The 23264-nt window shown below is 43.8% G+C and overlaps 1 protein-coding gene across 5 annotated transcripts in view; it reads right to left on the reverse strand.

The window, feature by feature from the left end:
* ARHGAP20 (Rho GTPase activating protein 20) overlaps positions 1-14689 on the reverse strand; it is a 75877-nt gene extending 61188 nt beyond the window's left edge. The window contains exon 1 of one of the 5 annotated variants that reach the window (XM_081860390.1): positions 14299-14689. In XM_081860390.1, coding sequence (XP_081716516.1) covers positions 14299-14397 — 99 coding nt within the window. In that variant the 5' untranslated portion in view covers positions 14398-14689. Of the gene's footprint in view, positions 1-4733; positions 4855-13016; positions 13160-13489; positions 13544-14298 lie in introns of those variants that run through there. The other 4 variants (XM_081860393.1, XM_081860389.1, XM_081860392.1 and 1 more) reach the window with 4 other exon arrangements.
* Positions 14690-23264: the final 8575 nt, after the last annotated feature.

The following is a 23264-nucleotide window of genomic DNA, read 5'->3' on the forward strand; positions in this document are numbered from 1 at the left end:
AACTTTATTCTGTAAGCTCCTTGGAGTAAAAAGTGCTCTTTTTTTTGCGTCCAAACATTTCTGGAAAACAGTCATAATAAAAAGGAAAAGCTTCCTCCCAAGTCAAGCACTGCAAACTGAAAGCAAGCAAGCTAATGAAGAACAGTTGTGGAAGAAAGTTTTATTTTGTTTTCTGTCCAAAAGCTAGATTATTCATTTACTTTTTTACATTTGTGTACCACCTTTCATTCAAAGATCACAGGGTGGTTCTCAACATAAAAAGACAACATGAAAATGCAAAATACACAATAAAGCAAAAGCAAAATCAGTAACTCCCCCCAACCCAAGAATAGGTGAAAAGTTAAAAATTAAGAGGGTGGGGAGTGGTCATACAAATGTTTCTGCATATACAGTATTAGAAGGCATCTGCTGAGGACTCTAGAGAACAACTGCCAATCAGAGGAGACAGTACTGGGCTAGAAGTCCTTTAGTCAAAGTATGTAACTGCTCCTTCTGTCCTAAGAAACAAAGTACAGCCCTGAAAAGAGAGTCCATAGTGTGGGCCCTAGAAAATAGGGTTCAAGCCCAAGTCTAGCACCTTGGTCAGAAGATCAGCTGTCAGCCTCATTCCACCTGCAAAATGGGAATATTGTGACTCATTCTACTCTAGGGGTTTTGGAGAAGTCTGGAGGAAATTGAAGCACAAATTGCCAATATTCACTTATTCATCCCATGCCCGGAATGGAAATCAATCCAGCGAATACAATTAGTATTCACTGTTACTGTTGCTTTCTGTCCAAAACACTATGAAATTGATAACTTCCGCACCACCACCACCACATTTGCACTGTTTCCTTTGCAATAAAATGAATGGGATGGAATAACATAATGACAATGTCACTTATGTAATTTCAGCGCTACAAACAGCAAGATGAATAATATCGTTTTTACTGAAAGATGAACTGCAGTGGAACAAAAACAGAGCAGCTTCTTACATCCCAAGTCAGCTCCCAGGGTTGTTGCAAGGCTGAGAAAAGAAAAGCCTGTACATTATATATCATCAATAGTGGAAGGGTGAAAAGATTATACAAGACTATGGCTATAATTTACATTTGCCAGCAGGAGATCACTTGCCATTTAATCAAACTTGGGTGGAAAGAACCATTTGCTTAAAAAACTCAGATGTTTTAAACAAGACACTTTGCCAATAGGCTTTCAGCCCAGGACTACGACGTTGTAGTGTTGCAGCACAACTTTGACATGCTTCTTTATTCCAGCTTCTGTTTAACCAGAAGAGTGTGCATGCACACACAAATGTACACAAACAAAGCAAGTAGATTAACACTTGGTAGAGTGTGCCCATCCTCCTAGACTTCAGGGCTTTCCCAGCAGGATTTTTTTAAATGACATGGCTCAGACAAGTCCTAAACTTGTTCCAAACTGCTACCAGGGATACGTCTCTTTGCAAGTGAGCCAGCACAAAATGTGCCAAGTTCCAATGCCGAAGAAACCCCACTTAGAGACCAAAAAACATGCAGGAAAGCTTGAAGCAAGTTACTGGCTCTCAGATACTGTTTCTCGGCGTGAACTCCCTCTCAAGGGCAACAAGATGACGACAAAAGTGAATTTAAAAGTTCACCCAAGTGAAACTCATTCAAAGTGTGAAGAAATACCAAAACATATAAATATAGCCAAGGAAGAAGTTGAAAGTTCTAAACATCTTTACCCTACAGCAGGCTACACTAGTATCCATTCACATCACATATCCACAATGTTCAATCCACATCACCCAGATAAGGGATGACCAACTTCTGTATTCCAGTTACTGGATTCACCAGGAATATATTTTTCTGCACAACCTGACTCAATCACCAGTAGTTGGGTTTATTATGAATAAAACCAAGAAGAAGCTATACCATTAAAACGTAGGCTCTCAGTCATTCACAACCACATACATACCAGACATACAGAGAGGATTGATGCTTGTCGATCAGTAAGAAGCAGCAGTGGAAGGGGAATCAATGAGTAAGAAAAGATCACTCTTCAGAGACTGGTTTCTGAAGATCAGAACCAATTATTTTTCCTCACGATTGCAGCGCTTCTCCCAGTCCAGCACTGCAACAAGTAGGAAAGCCCTCCACTTAGCTTGCAAAATAACCTGTTCTCTCTCTGGCATGGCACCACTGCTAATATGACTTAGTGCTAAGGAAACGGGAATAGAAGAGACATCAAAGTTTGGCAGAGGACTGGCAGGCCCCCAAAGACAACTTTACAGGCTGAATGCAGCCCATGAGCCATATATTCACCATTCCTGTCCAATATGAGACCCTGCAGGTATAGGGCGGTATACAGTAATAATAATAATAATAATAATAATAATAATAATAATAATAATAATATGATTTGAGACCAGAATACCAGAAGAATGGTCTTCTTAATATGAGCCCGCCCATTCATCATGACTTTCAGAGGTTATTATTTATTCAGTTTATAACCCACTCTTCCTCCTGAAAGAGCCTGGGACAGCAGGTTCTCTTACATGTTCCACTAACATATGAGGATGTTTGGCATGAACTAGGCAGAGACTTCTCTGTGGCTGAACTTTGGAAATCCCAGGGAAGCCTGTTTCAGTGGCCTTTTGAGCAGTGTAAAGACCACCTGTTTGCTTGTTTTAAAGTAATTCATATAGAAAGGGTAGCAAAAGTGATGTTGTTGTGATGTTGTTGAGAGCCCAACTCCCATAAACCCCAGCCAGCAGGACATACATGAATTGTAATCAAGCAACATCTGAAGAGCCACAGCTTCCCCATCCCCTATTTTGATTCCTCCTTGATAAATTTGTGGCTGAAGCTGCTGGGCCTGTTAATTCTTTTACCTGCTGGTTGCCTGCACTTTTATTTTATTTTATTATTTATTAAAATTATATAGTCCTATTAGACCTGTTGATCTCAGGGCAGTTCACAACATTAAATTATAATATAAAAAACACAAAAATAAGAACAAAAACAAGTGAATAATCCCCTCTCCTGCAAAATATTTAAAAGGATGTCAATCAGCCAAATGCTTAGAAGAAGAGGAAAGTTTTTGTCTAGCACCTAAACGTGTATAATGAAGGCGCCAGCCAAACTTCCCTGGGAAGAGCATTTCAGAAATGGGGAGCCAATGAAGAAAAAAAATGTTCTTGTGTTGCCACCCTTGGGTCGTCTCGTGGAGGAGGCACACAAAGGAGGGTCTTGGTGGATTATCTCAAAGTCTGGGTAACTGCATATGGAGAGAGGTGGTCCTAAGGCTAAGCCATTTACCCACTCTGCAGTGATAGTTCTCTATGTTTGATATTTTTATGTGTTTTATTACTGTTCTAGGCTGAAGTTGTATCTTAATAGAAAAATGGTATATAAATATTTTTTAAAAAGAGGAAAAACAAACTTTGGTCTTTACTAAAACGTTCCTTATTCAGGCCACTCCTAAAAAATATATCATCGCTGGACACAGAGAATAAAATATGTGCACCGAAATGGGTTTGTGGCCAGGGGAGAAGCATCTTTTGCAATAGCTAAACAGAGGTTAAGGTCCAATTGGGTTGTTTCTAATGTAATCAGCTATCCTGGGCAATTTGAGAATGTATTCTCTGCTTTTGATATTGCAGTTTTTATTGGCACATTAGTGTTGATTTAAAAATGATATGTTGTGCTAACCGACACATAGCTGCTGTTGGATGAACTTACATTGGCCTATGGCTGGGATAATAAAATTGCCCAAGATTTCAATGCAGCTTCCAAAGAAATTGTGTTTAGTGTCACAGCCGAAGACTACTCAAATTTTCACCTAGGTAATCATGAAAGTTCTAATGTTTGTAGCATGGAAGTACAATGGCACACTATTAATTTTTAGAGAAGTATCCTATCTTTAATCTAATTACAACATGTACAATCCTACACATAGCAACACTGAAGTCACATGCAACTGTGCAGGACTAAGCCAAAAACAGAATATATTAAGGTATCACCCAATTATAGCCCACCCTAGGAATCAGTATAATAATAAAAATCTTCACTAGTGTGTGCTTCAAAACAAAGCAGGGGAAATGTTTTCAATTTTTAAGCGCCCTGTATAGAGTTTATGTAAGAATTCATTGCCGTAAGCAAAATTTAGAGTTTTTCTAGCTAGCTCTATTTAGAAATACCACATGAAGGTGCTCATTGGGGGAAAATGTGGATCTGAAAGAAGTTCTCAGACACAGTCAACACTGTTTTAAATAAAATTCACTTTTCCTCCTGTTCATTTGTCAACATTCTTTTCATTTCACTCTTATCTTTCCATATTTGGGAAACAACGAAACAGGAACACTAAAAATCAAATTTGGGCATCTTAGTTCAGGCAAACCCGAAGCCAGTCACACCAATACATGTCTTATGCGAGATAGGAGACAAATAAATCTGCCACAATACGTACACAGTTCCAAAAAACGAACATCAATACCTCTTGCACTAGCTCCAGTTCTTAATATTTTGGCCTTGCTGTCTCGAGAAATTCCTGAGCTGCAAACCAAAAGACAAGTTAAGTCGTTCGAAGCGACTCAGGTCTTGTGGTTAGTTCTGCAAAGAGGCCTAAGGCAGAACCGCCTTTTTAATTTTCCAGAGTTCTGTGTGGAAACTTTGGCACTGATGTACAACCAATGTTACATTTGTACATGCAGCCTTTGCCCGTGCGTTTATGGGATATAACGAACCGTGTTCCCTCCATTATGAACTTACCTCACTTTACATTGTTCCTGTCATGAAATGCTAATTTCGTTTGAATATGACCATATTTAAACAGGGTTTCAATATATGTTCTTCCTGTCTTCACATTTTGTCCACTGAACCAGGGATCCCACAGCGAGTGACTTTGTTTGGTTGCCATTTCCTTCTTCAAAATGGCCTCCAGGAAGAGAACAGGCCCCCAAATGGGGAGGTCCAAAACAAAGGAAGGACCACAGAAACAGATACAGAGTCCAACATCCCTCTGACTCCGGCACTTCAGTCTAAAAACAACTGGTTTTCTACTCCAGTTTCCATCACAGAGATGTCAAAGGCTAGAGCAACCCTCCTTCCTACAAGGCCAAAAAGTGAACTGTCAGCGTTCCCATTTTATCTGGGTGCCGGAATTCCATTGTCGTCTCAGCAATAATTACCACATGAACGCTTTTTGATAGACACAGTCTGAAAGTCTAAGGGTGACAAGGGTGTCGATATAAAATCATGCAGAAAAAGACAACCTAACCCAGTACCTGAAGTGAACCTGATCGTACCCTGCTGACCCTTACAAAATCAATTTTTTAAGTTTCTGGAAGCATTTCAAGATCCCTGCAACTCTGTTTGAGGCATGTTTACATGGACGTTCAATGTTTCAGTGTTCAATGTGATGAGCTCCGAAATGTGCAGCCTTAAAGGAATCCTGTATTTTTATTTATTTAAAAGCTCCTATAAAAAGCTTAAAGTTTCAAAAAAATGGTATATATAACACAAAAACACAGCTAAAAACCAGTAAGAATAAGAATAAAAACACAAAGTTCTGTCAACAGAGCATGAAGCTCTTAATCTTGATCTCAGGGTTGTGGATTCAAGACCCAAGTTGGGCAAAAGATTCCTGCATCACACAGGGTTGGACTAGATGACCCTTGGGGTCCCTTCCAACTCTATGATTCTATAAAAAGCATAGGAAAGCAAATAAAACAGAAATGCAGAGGACTCAGACACACAAAACAGGATCCAATCTTATTGCCCAGAAGAAGTCAGGGCAGAAAGAGATAAGCCATCTGAAGCAATACTATTTCAAAAAGCATCCTACCTCCTCCCGACTCACATACACACGGTTACAGAGGAATCAGGGAGGAATCCCCTGGCCTTTGCCAACCTGGTGCCCTCCAACTATTTTGAAGTACACTTCCCATCAGTCCCAGCCAGCCAGCCACACGTCACCCTGAGCTATGCTCCAGCGGAAAGCAAATGTGAGATACGGAGAAACACAACTACAGTACAGTATGAACACCTCTGATAACAAACAATGGAGAATACAAAGGACCGACACATGGCTGTCACAGTATGAAATGTACTCACTTGATTACAATGCCTGAGCTGTCCTGGCAGCAACCGGCTTTATAACAAACTGTCCTTAGGTTCTTGAATGAATTCACATAGAAAAATGATCTATGAACAAGAACAGCTTGTCACATGGGGAGCAGCGGTCACTAACAGGTACATAAACCTTTGTTTTCCTGCGCCAAACAGATATGAGGAAGAATTTCGAAATATGCAGCTTTTCTTGAGATTGTGCTTTAGAAAGCTTCCTCTTTTGAATTTCTGCCTGCCATGCTGCTACTAAATATGTATAAACACTTCTAGAATGCTGAAAAGCCTATACTTGTGATAATTCTGACTTGCATAACTATTATACAAGTTACCTTTTAGGAAAGTTGTTATCCTAAAAGGAAATGTGTATAATAGTTCTCAAAAATGTGCCTATTACATACTACAGAGGCCTTAAGTCACTGCAAATTTCTAACCCCTGCTAGTCAATATGTTGTGCATCTGTTTGAAGTGCTCTAGTCTTATTCTCAAAGCATTTGCTTCCCTAAACCAATTTAAATTATTTGCATTAAATAACCAACCTTAAACCCTGTCTCTGATGCATGAGACATGATGCGATAATTAATAGAAATATCTTCCTTTCTATTCAGCTTGATGACTCACAAGTTCCTTTCCAGATCACAGAATTTCTCTTTCAAATCTTTCAAGTCCCAGCAACTGAGGGAAAATGTTGGCTACCTAAAAAGTTCACATTTCTACCATCGGCATCAAATACCTGTGAAGTACCTATATTTTTTCAGCACTGTTTATATCAAGGGAAGTTAGCCCACTTGGGGGAAGACACAGATATTCCAGCGTACTATGTCATTTGTCTCTTGGTTTCAAAAGATGTGATTAGAGAAGACCTGTAGCAGACTTCACAATGATAATTCTTAATAGGCCAAATTTTGATAGAAGCTTGGCACAATTCTACTCCACCCGCTTTATCTTGTATTCCAGTTTAGGGATAACCTATGAAATACTATGAAATATGCCTTTCACTGCATATTTCCACCCCTCAAACATTCTGCATTTATTTTGTGAGAGACAGAATACGCCCAGGAGGTTGGTTAGTCAGATACAGTGGTATCTCGGGTTAAGTATTTAATTCGTTCCGGAGGTTCGTCCTTAACCTGGAACTGTTCTCAACTTGAAGCACCACTTCAGCTAATGGGGCCTCCTGCTGCTCCCACGCCGCTGGAGCCCAATTTCTGTTCTCATCCTGAAGCAAAGTTCTTAACCCAAGGAACTATTTCTGGGTTAGCGGAGTCTGTAACCTGAAGCGTATGTAACCCGAGGTACCACTGTATTACAATTGAACGATTCCCCATATAAACAGATACGAACGCTGCAATCATAATCTGAGGCCCTTCTTCATGTGCCTCCTCTATGAGAGGTCTGGAGGGTGGCAACATGAGAATGGGCCTTTTCTGCGATGGCTCCGTTTGTGGTGTGCTCTCCCCAGGGAGACTCACCTGGCACCTTTGTTACATATCTTTAGGCGCTAGGAAAAACATTCCTCTTCTCCCGGGCTTTTGGCTAATTAAACAATCTATGGCCTTTTAAACTGGGGGGGGGGGGGGGTTATGTTGTTGTTGTTACTGTTACTATGTTATGTATTATTGTGTTATTATATTGTAAGCCGCCCTGTGATCCTTGGATGTAGGGTAGTATAGAAATTTAATATATAATAAACAGCCAACTATCACCAGCATAGTATACAGCAAAATCCCCAATCTGACCCAGCTAACTCCACAGCTGGGGAAAAATATTTTCAGTTCCAAAAAGCCGGCATTATTATTCTTTTATCATCCATCATCAGGTGATTAGGAGCTTACTGTACTGTATACTGTTCCTGTGCTCCAGAAGAGCATTTTTTAGAGGCCCAGGAAGCCAGTTTTCCCCAGCCTTGCTAACACCAAACCAACAGCTCTATCTTACAGAGTCACACTGCCTAAACAGGCTGCTTTTCAAAGGCATTAGGGGCATACCTGTGTTATGACTGCAAGTCATCCTCTTTAAATATGAGGTGTCTATGCGATTTAAGGTGATAGAGAACACCACATGGTGATGACTTATAATCTCACCATGGGACAGATGTGGGCCACCAGGTATCTGTAACAATTTGGCCACATGGTAAAGCTAGTTATACTTACTACCCACAGAGGGAAATGAGTTCATTGTGTGGACAATCACTACACATTTTCTGTGTGGTGCGTTTGTAAGTAGCTATCAGAACTCAGCTCTACGTTATCTGAAATTACGCAAGAACATGTTCACAAGCTGATATTTACACTGATTCACCTGCCACCGTTTTCTAAAAACCAGCAACTCCTTAGACTCACTACAAAACGTTATAGTGTGCTCAATTCTGTTCATACGGGATTGAGGCTTCCCACTTACACATTTGCTAATCGAGGATTGGATCTAAATACGTTCTACTCGGGAGCAGATTTGCTAAAATTAAGTCAGTCTTTTTCATTGGGTCTGCTCTGAGAAGAGCGAACATTGGATACGACCCCAAGGTCGGAAGATTTCATTCCCACAAGTATCCCATTTGTCTCAAAGATGTGGCAAGAAGAATGCATGCCAATGTTGAACTGAAACTTTTTACAGGAGGATGAGATCAAAGAAGGAAACTTAAATGTTTGTGGCACATCAGATGCATGGAATAAGAACCCACTCCTTCCCTGTATAAAAGCTTCCCAACAGGATGTCTACAGGCAACCATAGTGAGAATACATGTTTCCTTGCAAATGTTTCCTTGCTGCAGTATTTTGATACTGCAAAATAGTGCAGTCTCATTTTATAGTTACTTGTATTCATATACTTATGCTCTCACTAATAGTTTGACAAGGATAATTCAAATACTCACTGGAATCTAGCCTGGCCCCACATAGAAATAAAAATCTATATAGGAGGCATTGGCAGTACTACAATAAAACATTTTCAGCTATTCTCCATACAGTATCGACTGATGTTAACAAATAATCTTGTGGCACCTTAAAACTAGTAAATATATTACTGTATGAGCTTTTGTGGCTTACGGTTCACTTTATCAAATGCACTGGATTAACTGGACTCCAATCTACAAAAGCTTATGCCAGAATAAATTTGATAGTCACTAAGGTGCCTCAAGATTGTGTGTTGCTTTTACTTTGCCAAACCTTTACTAGGCATTATAAGTATAGGCCATCATAAAACATCATAAAACATCCATATATAAAATTTTAAAATATGTGCAAATAAACAGCCATGTAAAATATATAATGATGAGGATTTTCATTGGGATTTCTGTGTTGCTTTTATAAGAAAAGACTAACACAGTTACTCCTCTGATCTTAAGCTAAGGCATGATTTCTTATTTCCACCAGAACTACAGTCGAACAGGATTTCAGATGTTCAAAGTCCTTGACTTTGAAGGGCCAATGCACTGGGCAAAAATGATATGTTTACCAGGACAGGAGTCTCACATTGTGCTTGAGGGCTGTGGTCCAGGATAAAACTACATATATGGAGTCCCCATTTCTCTCCCTCTTTCCCCAACATGATCAGGACGGGAAATATTTATGAAGTGTACTGTAATAACCCAGGCAGGCATTAAAATCCCAATAAGCAATCTGGCAGCCTGCTGCAGCAATTCTCCAAGGAGAATGCGCTTGCGGGGATTTAATGACATTTTAATGCAAACCCTGCAAATAGGAGATTTCCTTCCCAGCTTGGTTCCTTTTAGTCTTCGCACTATTTATTCTGGAATAGTATCTGGCAGGGCCAGTTTTTTAAAAAACAAAAATGGGGGGGGGGGAATGTATGCTGAAACATATTCTGAGCCCCCAACATATCTGACTCATAAATCACACTCTTTCTTCTGCCAGGTTTCACACACAAAGGCAAGCCCACACACCAAAGCACGTTCTGAAGTGCAGGAAAATTTTGTAGCATAGTGCAGTTTCTACACTGGAATTCTCCTAAGTGTTTATAGCACAACAGATGATCCAAACGACTTAAAGAGTGGTGCATTTGGTTGATAACACTCTGCTTATTCTAATTTACCTGTATTTCATTGAACATACCCAAACAATATACCTAACCTCTTAAAAATCTTGCTACTCCATTAACAAAATAGGATGCTGCCTTACACTCAGTCAAACCATTGGTCCATCTCACTCGCACTGATTGGCAGCCGCTTTCCAGGGTGGCTGGGAAACTCAGCCAGATGGGTGGGGTATAAATAATAAATTTATTATTATTATTATTATTATTATTATTATTAGAAACGCATCTGCCCGGCCATACCTGGAGATACTAGGGATTGAACCTAAGATACTCAGCTGGCAAAGCTGATGCTATAGCACTAATTCCTGTCTTCATCTACTGTATTCTGTTTCTTTCATGCTGCAGCCCAAACCTGGTCACTCCACCTTACTGTATGGCTGGGCCAGAGCTAAGTGATCCCTCCAAAAAGGTGAGACTTGCTGGTCCTTATGGTGGAACACATAATTGAACCTGGGTCTCTCACGCCTAGTACTGAAATGTTATCTGCTACACCACACTGATAACCCAATGCTAACCTCCAGAATTTAAGCTGAGCTCCTGTAGGATGAGCAGTGGAAGATCACAGATCCTGTGATCCGAAACATTAAAAAGGCAGTGAATTCCTATATGTTGTTAAAGGTTACCTGTATCATGATCAGGATTCCACTGGAAAACCAGTAGGCTATGCAATAAAGGAAATGCTTACCACCATCTGCCATAAACATATATGCAAAAGTGTTTCAGGACACAGTACAGATTTTAAAAATGGTCTTTTTTAGCCATCAATTTATGTACGAGTTCTCTAGAAATAGTGTAACAGTATTGAGCCGAGTCAACACAGCAAGTGCAGTATTTACTTTCAACCAGGGCTTATCCCAAAACATGTTTTGAATGTTAGAGTTAGAAGAGGTGGAAGAATATGAAAAAGCAATACTCCAACACAACCAGCTCCCAGCACAGGTTTCTCTATTTGGTCAGGGGGTGTGATTTCTAAGATTTCAGCCTTTTTTGTATAGTACTAGTCAACCTACATACCAGACTTCACATACATGCTTCCCTGCCACAGATCCCATCAGCCTCAGGGCACCACATTACATTATTTATACTCTAACAGTACATTTCGTTTGCTGCATGTGGATTCTGGCACTGCAAAAACAGTGCCACCTATGCACAAAAGCGAGGTAGCAGCAGGCTTTGGAGGAAATCCAAGATCTGCAGAAGAACAAAAATATTTGGGGAGGGAGAAGAATCCAAAAGAGCCCAGTGAGGACTGAGCATGCTCAGTGGCCAAGCTGCCGCGGAGGAGGGGCAGTGCACAGAAAACCAAGCGGGAGGGGTAATAGACAAGAATATCCTTGAAGGTGATGGGGCGGGCTGGCCAGCACCTGGAAAAGCAGCACTCTACACTGCAAAATTCTGTTGCAGCAGGTCCAGTTTGCAAAATCTAAATGGAGCCTCTATGTTCAGGATGCCTCAGAATACCAGTTGCTGCTGGAGGACAAATATTGGAGAGGGTTGCTGCTTTCATGCCTGCATGCAGACTTCCCAGAACAGGATACTGAACAAGATGCACCCTTGGTGCGGTTCTTCTTAAGTTCTTAGGTCAGCAGAAGTTCATGTCCTTTATTACTATCCTAGGGCAGTTTTAAAGAGTTTGTTTAAGGAAAAACAAGCAGATATGGAATCTTATGCAGTATAACAAAAACCAGGTATAAAAATCAATTCGTACGCCAATGTAAAATGTTGTACTATCCAAAGTCAATTCAGAAACAGCAGGGAATGTCTAAAACTCCCCTTATTTAGTGATGGGAAGAGGAACTACCCAACTCTTCTCCTCTTCTCCATCATCTGCTGGCCTGCTCCAGGAAATACCCTAAGATTTCATGCAGAGAAAGGGGCCATTATTTGAAAGGCAAGATTTCCTGTACTACTGTCACTTCTGCAGAGGAAACTGCGTGACAGCTGCACGTACAGTTATAGTTGCATGCTTCTGTCTCAGAGACATGCCGAGAAGCTAGAAGTGGCTGCAGGTACACAGAACACACATGTTAAAAAGATGCAGCCATCTATCCGCAGCCTTACTGCTGCGTATATTACAGAGATTCCATTTAATTCCTATCTTTCCTCCAATGAGTTCCAGGTGACATTCACGGTTCCCTATTACCCTCACAACAACCCTGTGAGGTTGGTTAAGCTGAGAAGAAACACTGGCTGGCCCAAGGTCACTCAATGAGCTTCATAGCCCCATAGAGATTTGAACACTGGTCTCCCAGGTCTTGATTCAAACAACACATTAACCACAACATCATGCAAAAGCAAGAACAAGTGCACCTCCCATTCACTTCTCCAAAAAGTTCAAAAATCTCATCAACCACAAAAATGACATTAGGCCAGACACAATCTCTCAGCCTGAGTTCCGCGCTCATACCTTGCAGTTGTTACTACGCGGATAACAATACTGGCCTGCCTTACAAGGTTGTTGCACAAATTATAAGAATGCATAATATTTTATGCTTATTTTTTCAATGGGGGTCCCCATACATCTCAGATAAGCTTGCACTGGGCAAGAGAACCACTCTATTTAAAATATGTAATTTTAGATAGAAATACAACTGCAGGCGCAAGCCAAAGCAAGAATGGCAACACTCCTCTGCTTTTTGTCCCATTCTCATTTAGAGGCATCAAATGTAGTTGGCACTGCAAGGACAGGACTTTAGGACACAATCCAGGTGCCCATTCAGCAAAATGAGTAGGTGGGCCCTCAATCACCCCACAATTTGAAGCAGGTGAATTCACATTCCTAAAGGGGAGTGGGAGTGCTAGTGAATCAATACACATTACTGGTGGGAGAGAAGGTAGACGACTAAGACCATTAAGTCCAGGATCTAAGACTACCTGGAACAATACATGCCAAGGGAGCCACCACTGATCCAGCCAGCATCTATGCAGAAAATGCCACCCCGACGAGATCGCCCGGCCCGCCTGTCGCGACGATGCCACCTTCAAAGCAGACCGATCACGAAGTCCCCCGGTCGCCGAGCCTCACGTCCATGAGCAGCCGGCGCAGAAAGAAAGAGAAGCCCCGTGAGCGCCTTGCAGCAGCGGCTACTCAAAAACAGAACCGCGTCTGTCCACCCATCAAGTGCAAAACACACCAATCCAGGCATGCAAACCTGGGGCAGGGAAGGTGAAGCACGCATGCGGCGCGGAGAGAGGGAGGGAGGGGAACAGGACCGAGGCGATCGCGCCTCCCGAGGGATCCCTGGTGGCGCTTTTAAGGAACGCGATGTGCCAAGAACAGCAGCTCGGTGGTTTCTCTCGATCACGACGGGAAACGGCGTGGCGGTGCGCTCCGTTGGAGATCTTACCAAGGGCGGGGGAGGGAAAGATCGATCGATCCCCCGCGCCAGCTATGCAGCACATTTCCCGCAAGGCGCGCAGCCCCGTTCTCCCCCCCCCCCCCGAGCGCAAGCGACCTCCATCTACTGCGCTCTCCCGAAACATGCGCGTTGCGCGCACAGGACCGTCTTTCTGCAGCATTTAAGGACCGGGAACCTTCGCAGGTTGCACCGCCGCCACCCTGACCTTCCCCGCCCACCACCAGCACGCTTCACGACAAATGCATCGACATGGATAACCCTCTGGAAATGGTGGAGAGGGACATCGAGGGTGGGGGTACACCGCCCCCCCCATTATTTCCCGAAATGGATGGGCAGGGAGAGAAAATGACATAGGGGAAAAGGCGCGCGGGGGGGGGGGTTCATGCCCCCCAAAAAAGTGAACGAGGGGCTTGCACAGACTCGAGCTCTCCGTACCAGTTAAGAGGCTGCTGTTGCCACTGAGGTCTTTTTACCCTTTTTACTTCAACTCTGCAGGACCTGCTTCCCCACGAGCGTGCTTGGGCACGCGGTGTGGCTGCAGCGCCAGCCCGGCTTCCTTGGGGAGCAAAGCTCCATTGGAAACCGACAGGTCTTGCTCCCCGAGTTGCGCGTACAGGACCAGCCTGCAAGTTTCGGGAAGGGGCAGGTTAAGCTATTATTCTTATAAGCCTTCGCTGCAAAACCCAAGGGCGAAGGAGGCGACCGGTCCGTCTCTTGTCTGCACAGGAGGAGGTGGTTTTCGTCCCCGTCCCCCGATCCAAGCAGTGTTGCAAAGGGGCGGCGGCGGGTTCACTCACCTTGCTGGCGTCGGAGGCTGCGGAGAGCCGGGACCCTCCGGTCAGGGAGGAAGAGCGCCCCTGCCCGATGTGATCCTGTTGGGGAGACATCGCTTTCATCAAGCTCCCCTTTCCCCCCGCCGCCGCTGTTCAAACAGCCCGAAATACGCCCGGGGTCATCACAGGCTGGTCCTGGGCAAGAGAAGGCGGCTGTGGAAGCCACGGCAACCCCTCCTGCCACCATGAATGAAGCAGCAGCAGCAAAGGGCTTCCCAGCCAACGCCGCCGCTACTGCAGCATCTCCACGAGCCCAGCAGCAGCAGCTTCGCAGCGCCGAACAGCTCGCGCGCCAATGCATAGAGGCAACCCGAGTGCGGCAGGCAGCGGCGCAGCTGGCCACGCCCCCCAGGGCGAAGCGCAGGGAAGCTCCGCCGCGAGGCTCCGCCCACAGCAACGTTAGCCACGCCCCCGCGGTCGCCTCTCGAACCCCGCCTGCTGCAATTACAAGCCCCGCCCCTCGCCACGCCCGCCGAGCGGGACCACACACGCACAGCGCGTGGTTGGGTCTGCGGTGGAAGTAAAGCGGCTTGATTAATTTTGCTCGTTTGTTAGTCTTCCATTATTGTTGCTAATTTTTGCTTGTTGAATTTCTTCATTAAGAAGCTCGCTGAAACGCTGGTGGTTATTTTATTTTTTTGTCGTTTTTATTATTATGGGTTGTAATTATTGGAGAAACGTCTTGCAACTGCAAGCCGAGGGAGCTGTATAAGGAAAACAATCGTGTCGGTAAAGGTGGGGTGGGGTGCACCTTTATTTAGGGCAGCCGAAATGCCATGAAATAGTGAACAAGCATTTGGGTTGGCTCAATAAAGGCGTCAGTCTAATGTGGACTTTTCTGTGTGCCTAATAAATAATATTAAGGTTGGCCAACTGAAGGTGTTGCCCTGATGTGAACTTTGGAATTTCGCAATTATCGTAAACAGAACGACCTTTCATGCTTCCTGACAGCAACTGACCTCCCTTATTCTCTCCCACTCCCAGTGAGGCAAATACGGTAATAAAAAATCAGGAGTAAACAGAATGGTGTAGAATGCAGCTTACAGCCCATTTTCAAAAGTGAAGAACAGTGTTCCTGCAGTGTGCCTAGAAACAAAATCCTTAATCTTAGGAGGGCTCCACCTGCTTGAAATTTCGCCCTTCCTTAGCTGGTATATCTGCAGCGGCTGCCCTTGTAAAATTTACTAGCTAGGGAGGACTCCATTTCAAGGGAGAGGCTTTCAAGCCAGGATGTTGATGCTCCTGCAAATGCAAACTCTGGTCTACACCTTAAAGAGGAGCAGGAGAGCATTCCAGGGCAGGTGGGGGAACCTTTGGCCCTCCAGATATTGCTGAACTACAACACCCATCAGCTCCAGCAAGCATGCTCATGGCTATGGAGGATGGACGTTGTAGTTTAGCAACTTCTGGAAGGCCAAAGCTTTCCCACACCTGTTGTTGCTTAAGGAGAAGCTTCCTAATGGAATGAGCTCTTTGACATTGGAACAGCCTTCCTGAGTTTTTCTTCGCCAGACTGCCATCAGTCAGGAATGCTACAACTCCATTCTGCATTGGGCAGGGTGGGCTGGGTGACCTCCTAGGAAAGGATTGGTAAAAGCCCACCCCCTTATGTAAATATGAGCAAAGAGCTAAGACCTTCTTAGTCTTGACCTTCTGAATAAAGGATCTCCACCAGCCTCTCCCAGCGCCATCTTTTAACTTCCCTGTGTCAGGGAGCTGCAAGCCTTCCCTGCAAATAAGATCCTGTATCCATATTGTTCATGCGTAGGAACAGCTCTGCCCTAAGTTTCCCCTTTAAGGCTGGGCTTAGCAGCAACTTGTCTCTTTGCAGCCCATTTGCTTTAACTATTTTGTTGTTGTTGTTTAGTCGTTTAGTCGTGTCCAACCCTTCATGACCCCATGGACTAGAGTGCGCCAGGCACTTCTGTCTTCCATGCCAAGGTTCATGGATCTTACATTACAGGTTCCTATGCAATATTTTTCTTTACAGCATTGGACTTTCCTTTCGCTTCCAGGCATATCCGCAACTGAGCGTCCTTTCAGCTTTGGCCCAGCCGCTTCATCAGCTCTGAATCTACTTGTACGTGTCCTCCGCTCTTCCCCAGTAGCATGTTGGACGCCTTCCGACCGGAGGGGCTCATCTTCCAACGTCATAACTTTTATATGCCTGTTGTCTTTGTCCATGGAGTTTTCTTGGCAGGGATACTGGAGTGGCTTGCTGGTTCCTCCTCCAGGTGGATCACGTTTGGTCAAAACTCTCCACTATAACCTGTCCATCTTGGGTGCCCTGCTCAGCATAATTCATAGCTTCTCTGAGTTATTCAAGCCCCTTCGCCACGGCAAGGCAGTGATCCATGAAGGGGTTTAACTATTTACCATTCTGTATTTTCAGAGGAAATGGCTGGGCAAACAAAGAGAACCTTTAAACACCAGCCCTTTCCATGTAGGCACTCTTGGGATTACTCGTTCTGTTCTAGGTGGCATAAGATTTCCACCCCTTTAGAAATTCTGTGACACAATTCCAGTGTCTTCTTCCACTTTTATTGCAGCAAAGGGAGAAATTGTGTCTGCCAAACTGTCTTGAAACCTCAGCCCAGCCACAAAGGGACAACTTAAGGCAGGGCTGTTAGGAACACAGTCCATTTGTAATATGTGTAGCTTGCATTTTGCGCCTACTATATAACTTGAAGCTCAACATCAAAAAAATGAAGATCATGGCCAGTGGTCCCATCACCTCCTGGCAAATAGAAGGGGAAGAAATGGAGGCAGTGAGAGATTTTACTTCCTTGGGCTCCATGATCACTGCAGATGGTGACAGCAGCCATGAAATTAAAAGACGCCTGCTTCTTAGGAGAAAAGCAATGACAAACCTAGACAGCATCTTAAAAAGCAGAGATATCACCTTGCCAATAAAGGCCCGTATAGTAAAAGCTATGGTTTTCCCAGTAGTGATGTATGGAAGTGAGGGCTGGACCATAAAGAAGGCTGATCACCGAAGAATTGATGCTTTTGAATTGTGGTGCTGGAGGAGACTCTTGAGAGTCCCATGGACTGCAAGAAGATCAAACCTATCCATTCTGAAGGAAATAAGCCCTGAGTGCTCATTGGAAGGACAGATCCTGAAGCTGAGACTCCAATACTTTGGCCACCTCATGAGAAGAGAAGACTCCCTGGAAAAGACCCTGATATTGGGAAAGATGGAGGGCACAAGGAGAAGGGGACGACAGAGGACGAGATGGTTGGACAGTGTTCTCGAAGCTACCAGCATGAGTTTGACCAAACTGCGGGAGGCAGTGGAAGACAGGAGTGCCTGGCGTGCTCTAGTCCATGGGGTCACGAAGAGTCGGACACGACTAAATGACTAAACAACAACAACATACAACTTGATTTTTGTTGCCTCATTCCAAATTTCCATACGTGCCTGATAGTCTTCTCTGTGTTTGCCTAGCAATTGGAAAGTGTTTCCGTTTCCCTCTGTCCAGAGAATGGGAAATGGGCAATAGATGACCCCCTGGGTCACTTCCAACTCTACAATTCTGTGATTCTGTGACTGCATAGTAATCCCTTGGCAAGCAGACCTGGGACACCCCTTCTGCTATGGAGGAGTTGACCTGTATGACTTAGTTTACTTGGCTTTGGGGTGAAGCAATTATTTTCTAGTCCTAGACCATATTGCCTTTAGAGAGAAATGTGTGCACATTTGCTTCAGATGCATGAGCATTAACATTTCAAGAGCAAAGTTGTTTCCTGCTCATTGAATCCTTGCTGCCTTTAATTTTTCATTTGAAATAGCGCCTTCTCCATATCAGCTATAAGAAGCTCAAGTAAGGCTGCGCATCATAACACTCAGGCAAGCACAATAAACAGGCAGGATCTGCAACAAAATGTTGTGCTGCACTGCACAGCGCTTCTGTTCAGCATTTCAGCCAGCCAGCCATGCCCTCCTGCAGGATACTCCATTCCCTATCCCCTTTCTACCCCCTTGGCTTTTTGTCCCCTGGTCCCCAACAGTCGGTCAGCATTCCATGCCTGCTGGTCTGGTTGGAGGTTATCTCCTTCCCTTGCAAAATTGGAGTTCTCCAATCCTTGGGGTTCCCCCAAGCTTGCTCATAACCCATCTCTTATGTATGAATGCTCCTGTTTTGGATACATAAGCAATGGCGACTCAGGTTTGAAAAATGGAAAAAGAGGAGACAATATTTCAAAGCTTTAAAAGGGTGCTGGGCCACTGGTCAGGGAAGATGGGAGTCATAGCTCCTCTGCCCTTCTTTAAGATGTCTACAGCAGCAAAGATATGCTACATATGAGGAGTGAATTGTGTGAATTATCATACCATGCAAACCTTTAATACAGAGCAGATCTCTGGTCCTCTGGATGTTGCTGAACTCCAGCTCCGGTTATTCCTGGTCATTCCTCCTGCTAGTTAAAGCTGATGGGAGTTTGTGTACATCAACCCTGCTTTAATGAATATTTAAAAATCATATTTATGCTACCCTTCCTTTAGGTACTTCATAGTAGTTTACAGTGCTTTTTTCAGCTGGAACTCACCAGAATTTAGTTCTGGCACATCTCAGATGGGCACTATTGCCATTCTAAGAGAATGAGAGAGGCGTTCATTGTGAGTTCAGGCATTTCTTTTTCTAGAAAAATAGCACTGGTGGTCCATAAGAAGATACATATTCCCCCATATTTGACTTATCTCTAAGCATCATTAGAATGAAATTGCAGAATGTCGTCTTCAGTGATTAAATAGGAACTACTGGTAGAGTGCACCCAGGAAGAATAATTACAATTTCAAGCTAGTTTACATCAGGGTTCATGTTCTTAAAAACAGAAAAATTCCATTGTTTCATATTTAAATATTTATTGCATTCCTTCTTTATAAACAAGACTCATTGCTACCTAGCTTTGAATAAAATACTATGATGAGATATACTAAGTCATCAGAGGTCAAAATACATTTAGCAATTTGTACTGCTATTCACCAAGGTCAGGAACGGAAAACAGTGACCCTCCAGATGTTATTGGACTCCATCGAGCCTAGACGGTTATAGCCTTCTCAAAGCAAAAGAAGAGAAAAAAGTATTGTGTTACTGCATTGGTGAGTTTCTGCATTTTATTACAGAATACAAGTATTCTGGGGTGTATTGGGTGCTAGGGAATGGGTAGTACCTCTGGTGGGAGACACATCCTTCGCCTTCTGGGTCCCCATCCTGCACTCAGCTCTCACCTGTGGCTCCTAGAAGCTGCCAATATGTGACAGCGGCCACAAATGGTATCAACTGGCCAGCTAAACCAAGTGAGGGTAGCCAATGGGTCTCAAACCCATGGAGAGTTAGAGACTTGCCCTGCAAGCAAAGATTGAGCAGATGAGACCGATGATGGGTACAACAGTCAAGAAGGCAGTTTCTGCATGAGCTGTAGAGGAAGTCATGGGCAGATGGGGATTGCCACCTGGAAAGGAAGCCCATCTAGGAGAAGGAAAACTCTGACCCTAAACCTGTGTTGCCTTGCAGGATATATTTGGGAGAAGACAAGGCAAAGGAGTAAACCCTACACAAATCCGGACTGGAGTCCCTAAGATGGGTGGATGGTGCCTTATGCAGCCCCTTCCAGCAACTCCTGCAGCTAAGCTGGTGCCACATGTATTGCTCTGCTTTCCTTTGGACCACATCAGCGAGGCCAAGAAGGGGGTCTTGTCATCTGGGCAGCGTAGGACCTCCATACACACCGCCCAAGCTTGTGCTCCAGGGAGGTCACTTCAGTGCTGCTAACACAGCCGTTTAACTTCACCCCCACAGGTGCACTCCATTGTCTTTCAAGACGTATGAATGCCAACAAGAAATATTCTGCATTTTTCAAACAGTTTATGTATAACAACAAGGTAAAAAATTTTTTGGTATATTTATGGTTCCCGCATACAATGTCTTTTAGTTCAATCAAGTTATGGCTTATTTCTCTCTCTTTTTGTTTTAGTTACTGGGCTTGATGTAACACTAAGATGGAACTACATATTGCATTAAATGTTTTCCATCTGCATGAAACATCTAGGGCAATCCACCTGTGAATTCTGATCTCATAGCATTCTTAGCCTGGAGCAGTCGATGATGTGAAGCAAGCATAACCCGCAAATGTTATTGGAGAAGGCAGCCACCTATAGACTAGGTTAGTGATGGGGAACCTGTGCCCCCAGTCCCAATATTGATGGGCTACACCTTCTGTCACCCCTGACCATTGGCCATCTTGGCAGGGTTTGATGAGAGACAGGGTCCAACATCAGGGAGGCACATTGGCTCTCCCTGCAGTGCCATGACCTCAGACTCAATGTAACATGTAGTTCTGCCCTTTAGTGAGTCTCAAATGTTTGTAACCTTGGATAGCATTTGTTGGCTGATCATCTTCCCTTCTCCGTCACAAAGTCAACAGAATGTTGTGTGTTGAGGTTCTAAAAGTATAAGAAGTAACTCAGAGGAAGGAGCAATTTATGAACTGCGCTTCCTAGGAGCTTTGGAACATGCAGTACTTTCATGGAGTGGACAGGATGTTCTCTGCAAGAACAGGAGAGCAATCTGCAGGCATCCTGAGCAAGCACCTAAATAAAGACCCTCCAGCTGCCAGCCACCCCACCTTAGCTCTATTAAGCTCATGAAGCATAAAGCAAGCAAGCAAAGGCTGCAGTACTGACCCTCATGGCAAGTAATGGACCGAAGACATCTCACAGAACAAAGATGGGGAACTTTTGGTCCTCTAGATAGGAACACCTTGTGGTGTTGTGGCTGCAGTTCCCATCCCTGACCACCATCCACACTGACTGGGGTTGATGGAAATTGGTACCCAACAACATCTGGTCAACCACTGGTTCACCATAAATTCCACAGACCACAGAAACTCGCCTTATAGTGATTCCAACCATTGGTCCATCTAGTTCAGTGTTCTCCACTTTGACTCCCAGTGGCTTTCCAGAGTTTCAGGTGAGGACATTTCCAGTCCTCCCTGCTTCACCATAAAATCCATAAATCATAAAATCCAAAATCAAAGAGTATAAATTCTGGTAACGATTGTAGTGCCTGGAAAATATACCAAATAATCTATATAAAACATGCAATTCATATTAAAACATATGCACCTTTTCCCCTGAACCTCTTTGCTCATCTTGTTTGGTTTATGGTTAAGGCTAGGTCACTTTTTGTACAATATTCAAAGAGTTCTGAAAGCAATTGTTTTTTGTACAGCAGCTTTACAGATTCTAAGTAGTGTTTTTTGTTCGAAGCTAAAAGAGCCAAAATCTCATGTGAATAAATAGAGATCTGTTGGGTTGTTGTTGTTGGTGGTGGTGGTGGTGGTGGTGGTGGTGTTAGAGGTCTGATAGGGGAGTAGCTGGATAAGAACATCAAAAGGAGCTGAACTGTATTCATTCATTCATTCACTCATCCCATTCCAGTTATTTATTAGTCACTTTTCAGGGCTGAGCCCTCACAAAATGATGTACAGTGGTACCTCGGGTTACATACGCTTCAGGTTACATATGCTTCAGGTAGAGAACCCAGAAATAGTACCTCGGGTTAAGAACTTTGCTTCAGGATGAGAACAGAAATTGCGCTCTGGCGGTGCGGCAGCAGCGGGAGACCTCATTAGCTAAAGTGGTGCTTCAGGTTAAGAACAGTTGCAGGTTAAGAACGGACCTCCAGAACGAATTAAGTTCTTAACCCGAGGTACCACTGTACAGAGAAAAACAAAGCAATAGAACCTCAGGCAGAGTATTGAGCATTGAGTGAGCATTGAGTGGACACAGACAAATAGAGAGATTCTGAATGAGAGTGCAACCCTAATCATGTCAATGGAGAAGTCAGTTTTATTGAATTCAGCTGGGCTTACTCCCAATTAAGTGGAGTTAGGATTGCAGCTTTAGGTCACTTAAATGTTCTTGAGGAAAGGCAATAGTAAAAATATAATTTTGGGGCCTTATTCAATGCCAGAACTAAAGAGACCAAGCAAATGTTAACTGGAGCAAGAGTTCCACAGCTGTGAGGATACCACCCAGAAGGCCCTGTCTCATGTGCTCACTAACCTAACTGGTGTTGCTGGTGGACATATAAGCAGGGCCTCAGCAGCAGATCCTAGATTACAGGCAGTTGTGCAGGTGCATATTGTTGTTGTTTAGTCGTGTCTGACTCTTCGTGACCCCATGGACCAGAGCATACCAGGCACTCACTGCCTCCCGCAGTTTGGTCAAACTCATGCTGGTAGCTTCGAGAACACTCTCCAACCATCTCGTCCTCTGTCGTCCCCTTCTCCTTGTGGCCTCAATCTTTCCCAACATCAGGGTCTTTTCCAGGGAGCCTTCTCTTCTCATGAGGTGGCCAAAGTACTGGAGCCTCAGCTTAACGATCTGTCCTTCCAGTGAGCACTCAGGGCTGATTTCCTTAAGAATGGATAGGTTTGATCTTCTTGCAGTCCATGGGACTCTCAAGAGTCTCCTCCAGTGAAGATGGTTCTCAAATTAATCCAGTCCCTAACTATTTAGGGCCTTAAAGATCCATAATTGCACTGGTAGCCAGTAGAAAGGGCACAAAAGTGGTGTCACATGTTCCAGCTGTAATGCAGGTTATTCTGATTTAAGTTGGCATCACTTGGCACAGGTTTGATGATGATGAAAATGATTTATTACATTACTTCCAAATGTGGATTTTTAGAAGCCCAAAGTGATATTGACAGTTAATCTTACAATTTGCCCAATGTATTTTGAGGAGGCAGAAATTGTGGAGTTGGATCCTATGTCAGAAGGAAACCAAACCTGGGGGTGCTGCCATCTGCTGGGCTCCTGGTGAGATGCTCTGGTTTAGAGGACTGGGAGTCTTTACTGAGCTGATATTCCACTGCTATTCTGGAACGTTCTCTCAACCCAAGCTTCTGATCCTCATAAACATTTT

This window comes from Podarcis erhardii (assembly GCF_964252035.2).
Source record: "Podarcis erhardii genome assembly, chromosome: 4".
In the NCBI taxonomy this organism is placed as follows: domain Eukaryota; kingdom Metazoa; phylum Chordata; class Lepidosauria; order Squamata; family Lacertidae; genus Podarcis; species Podarcis erhardii.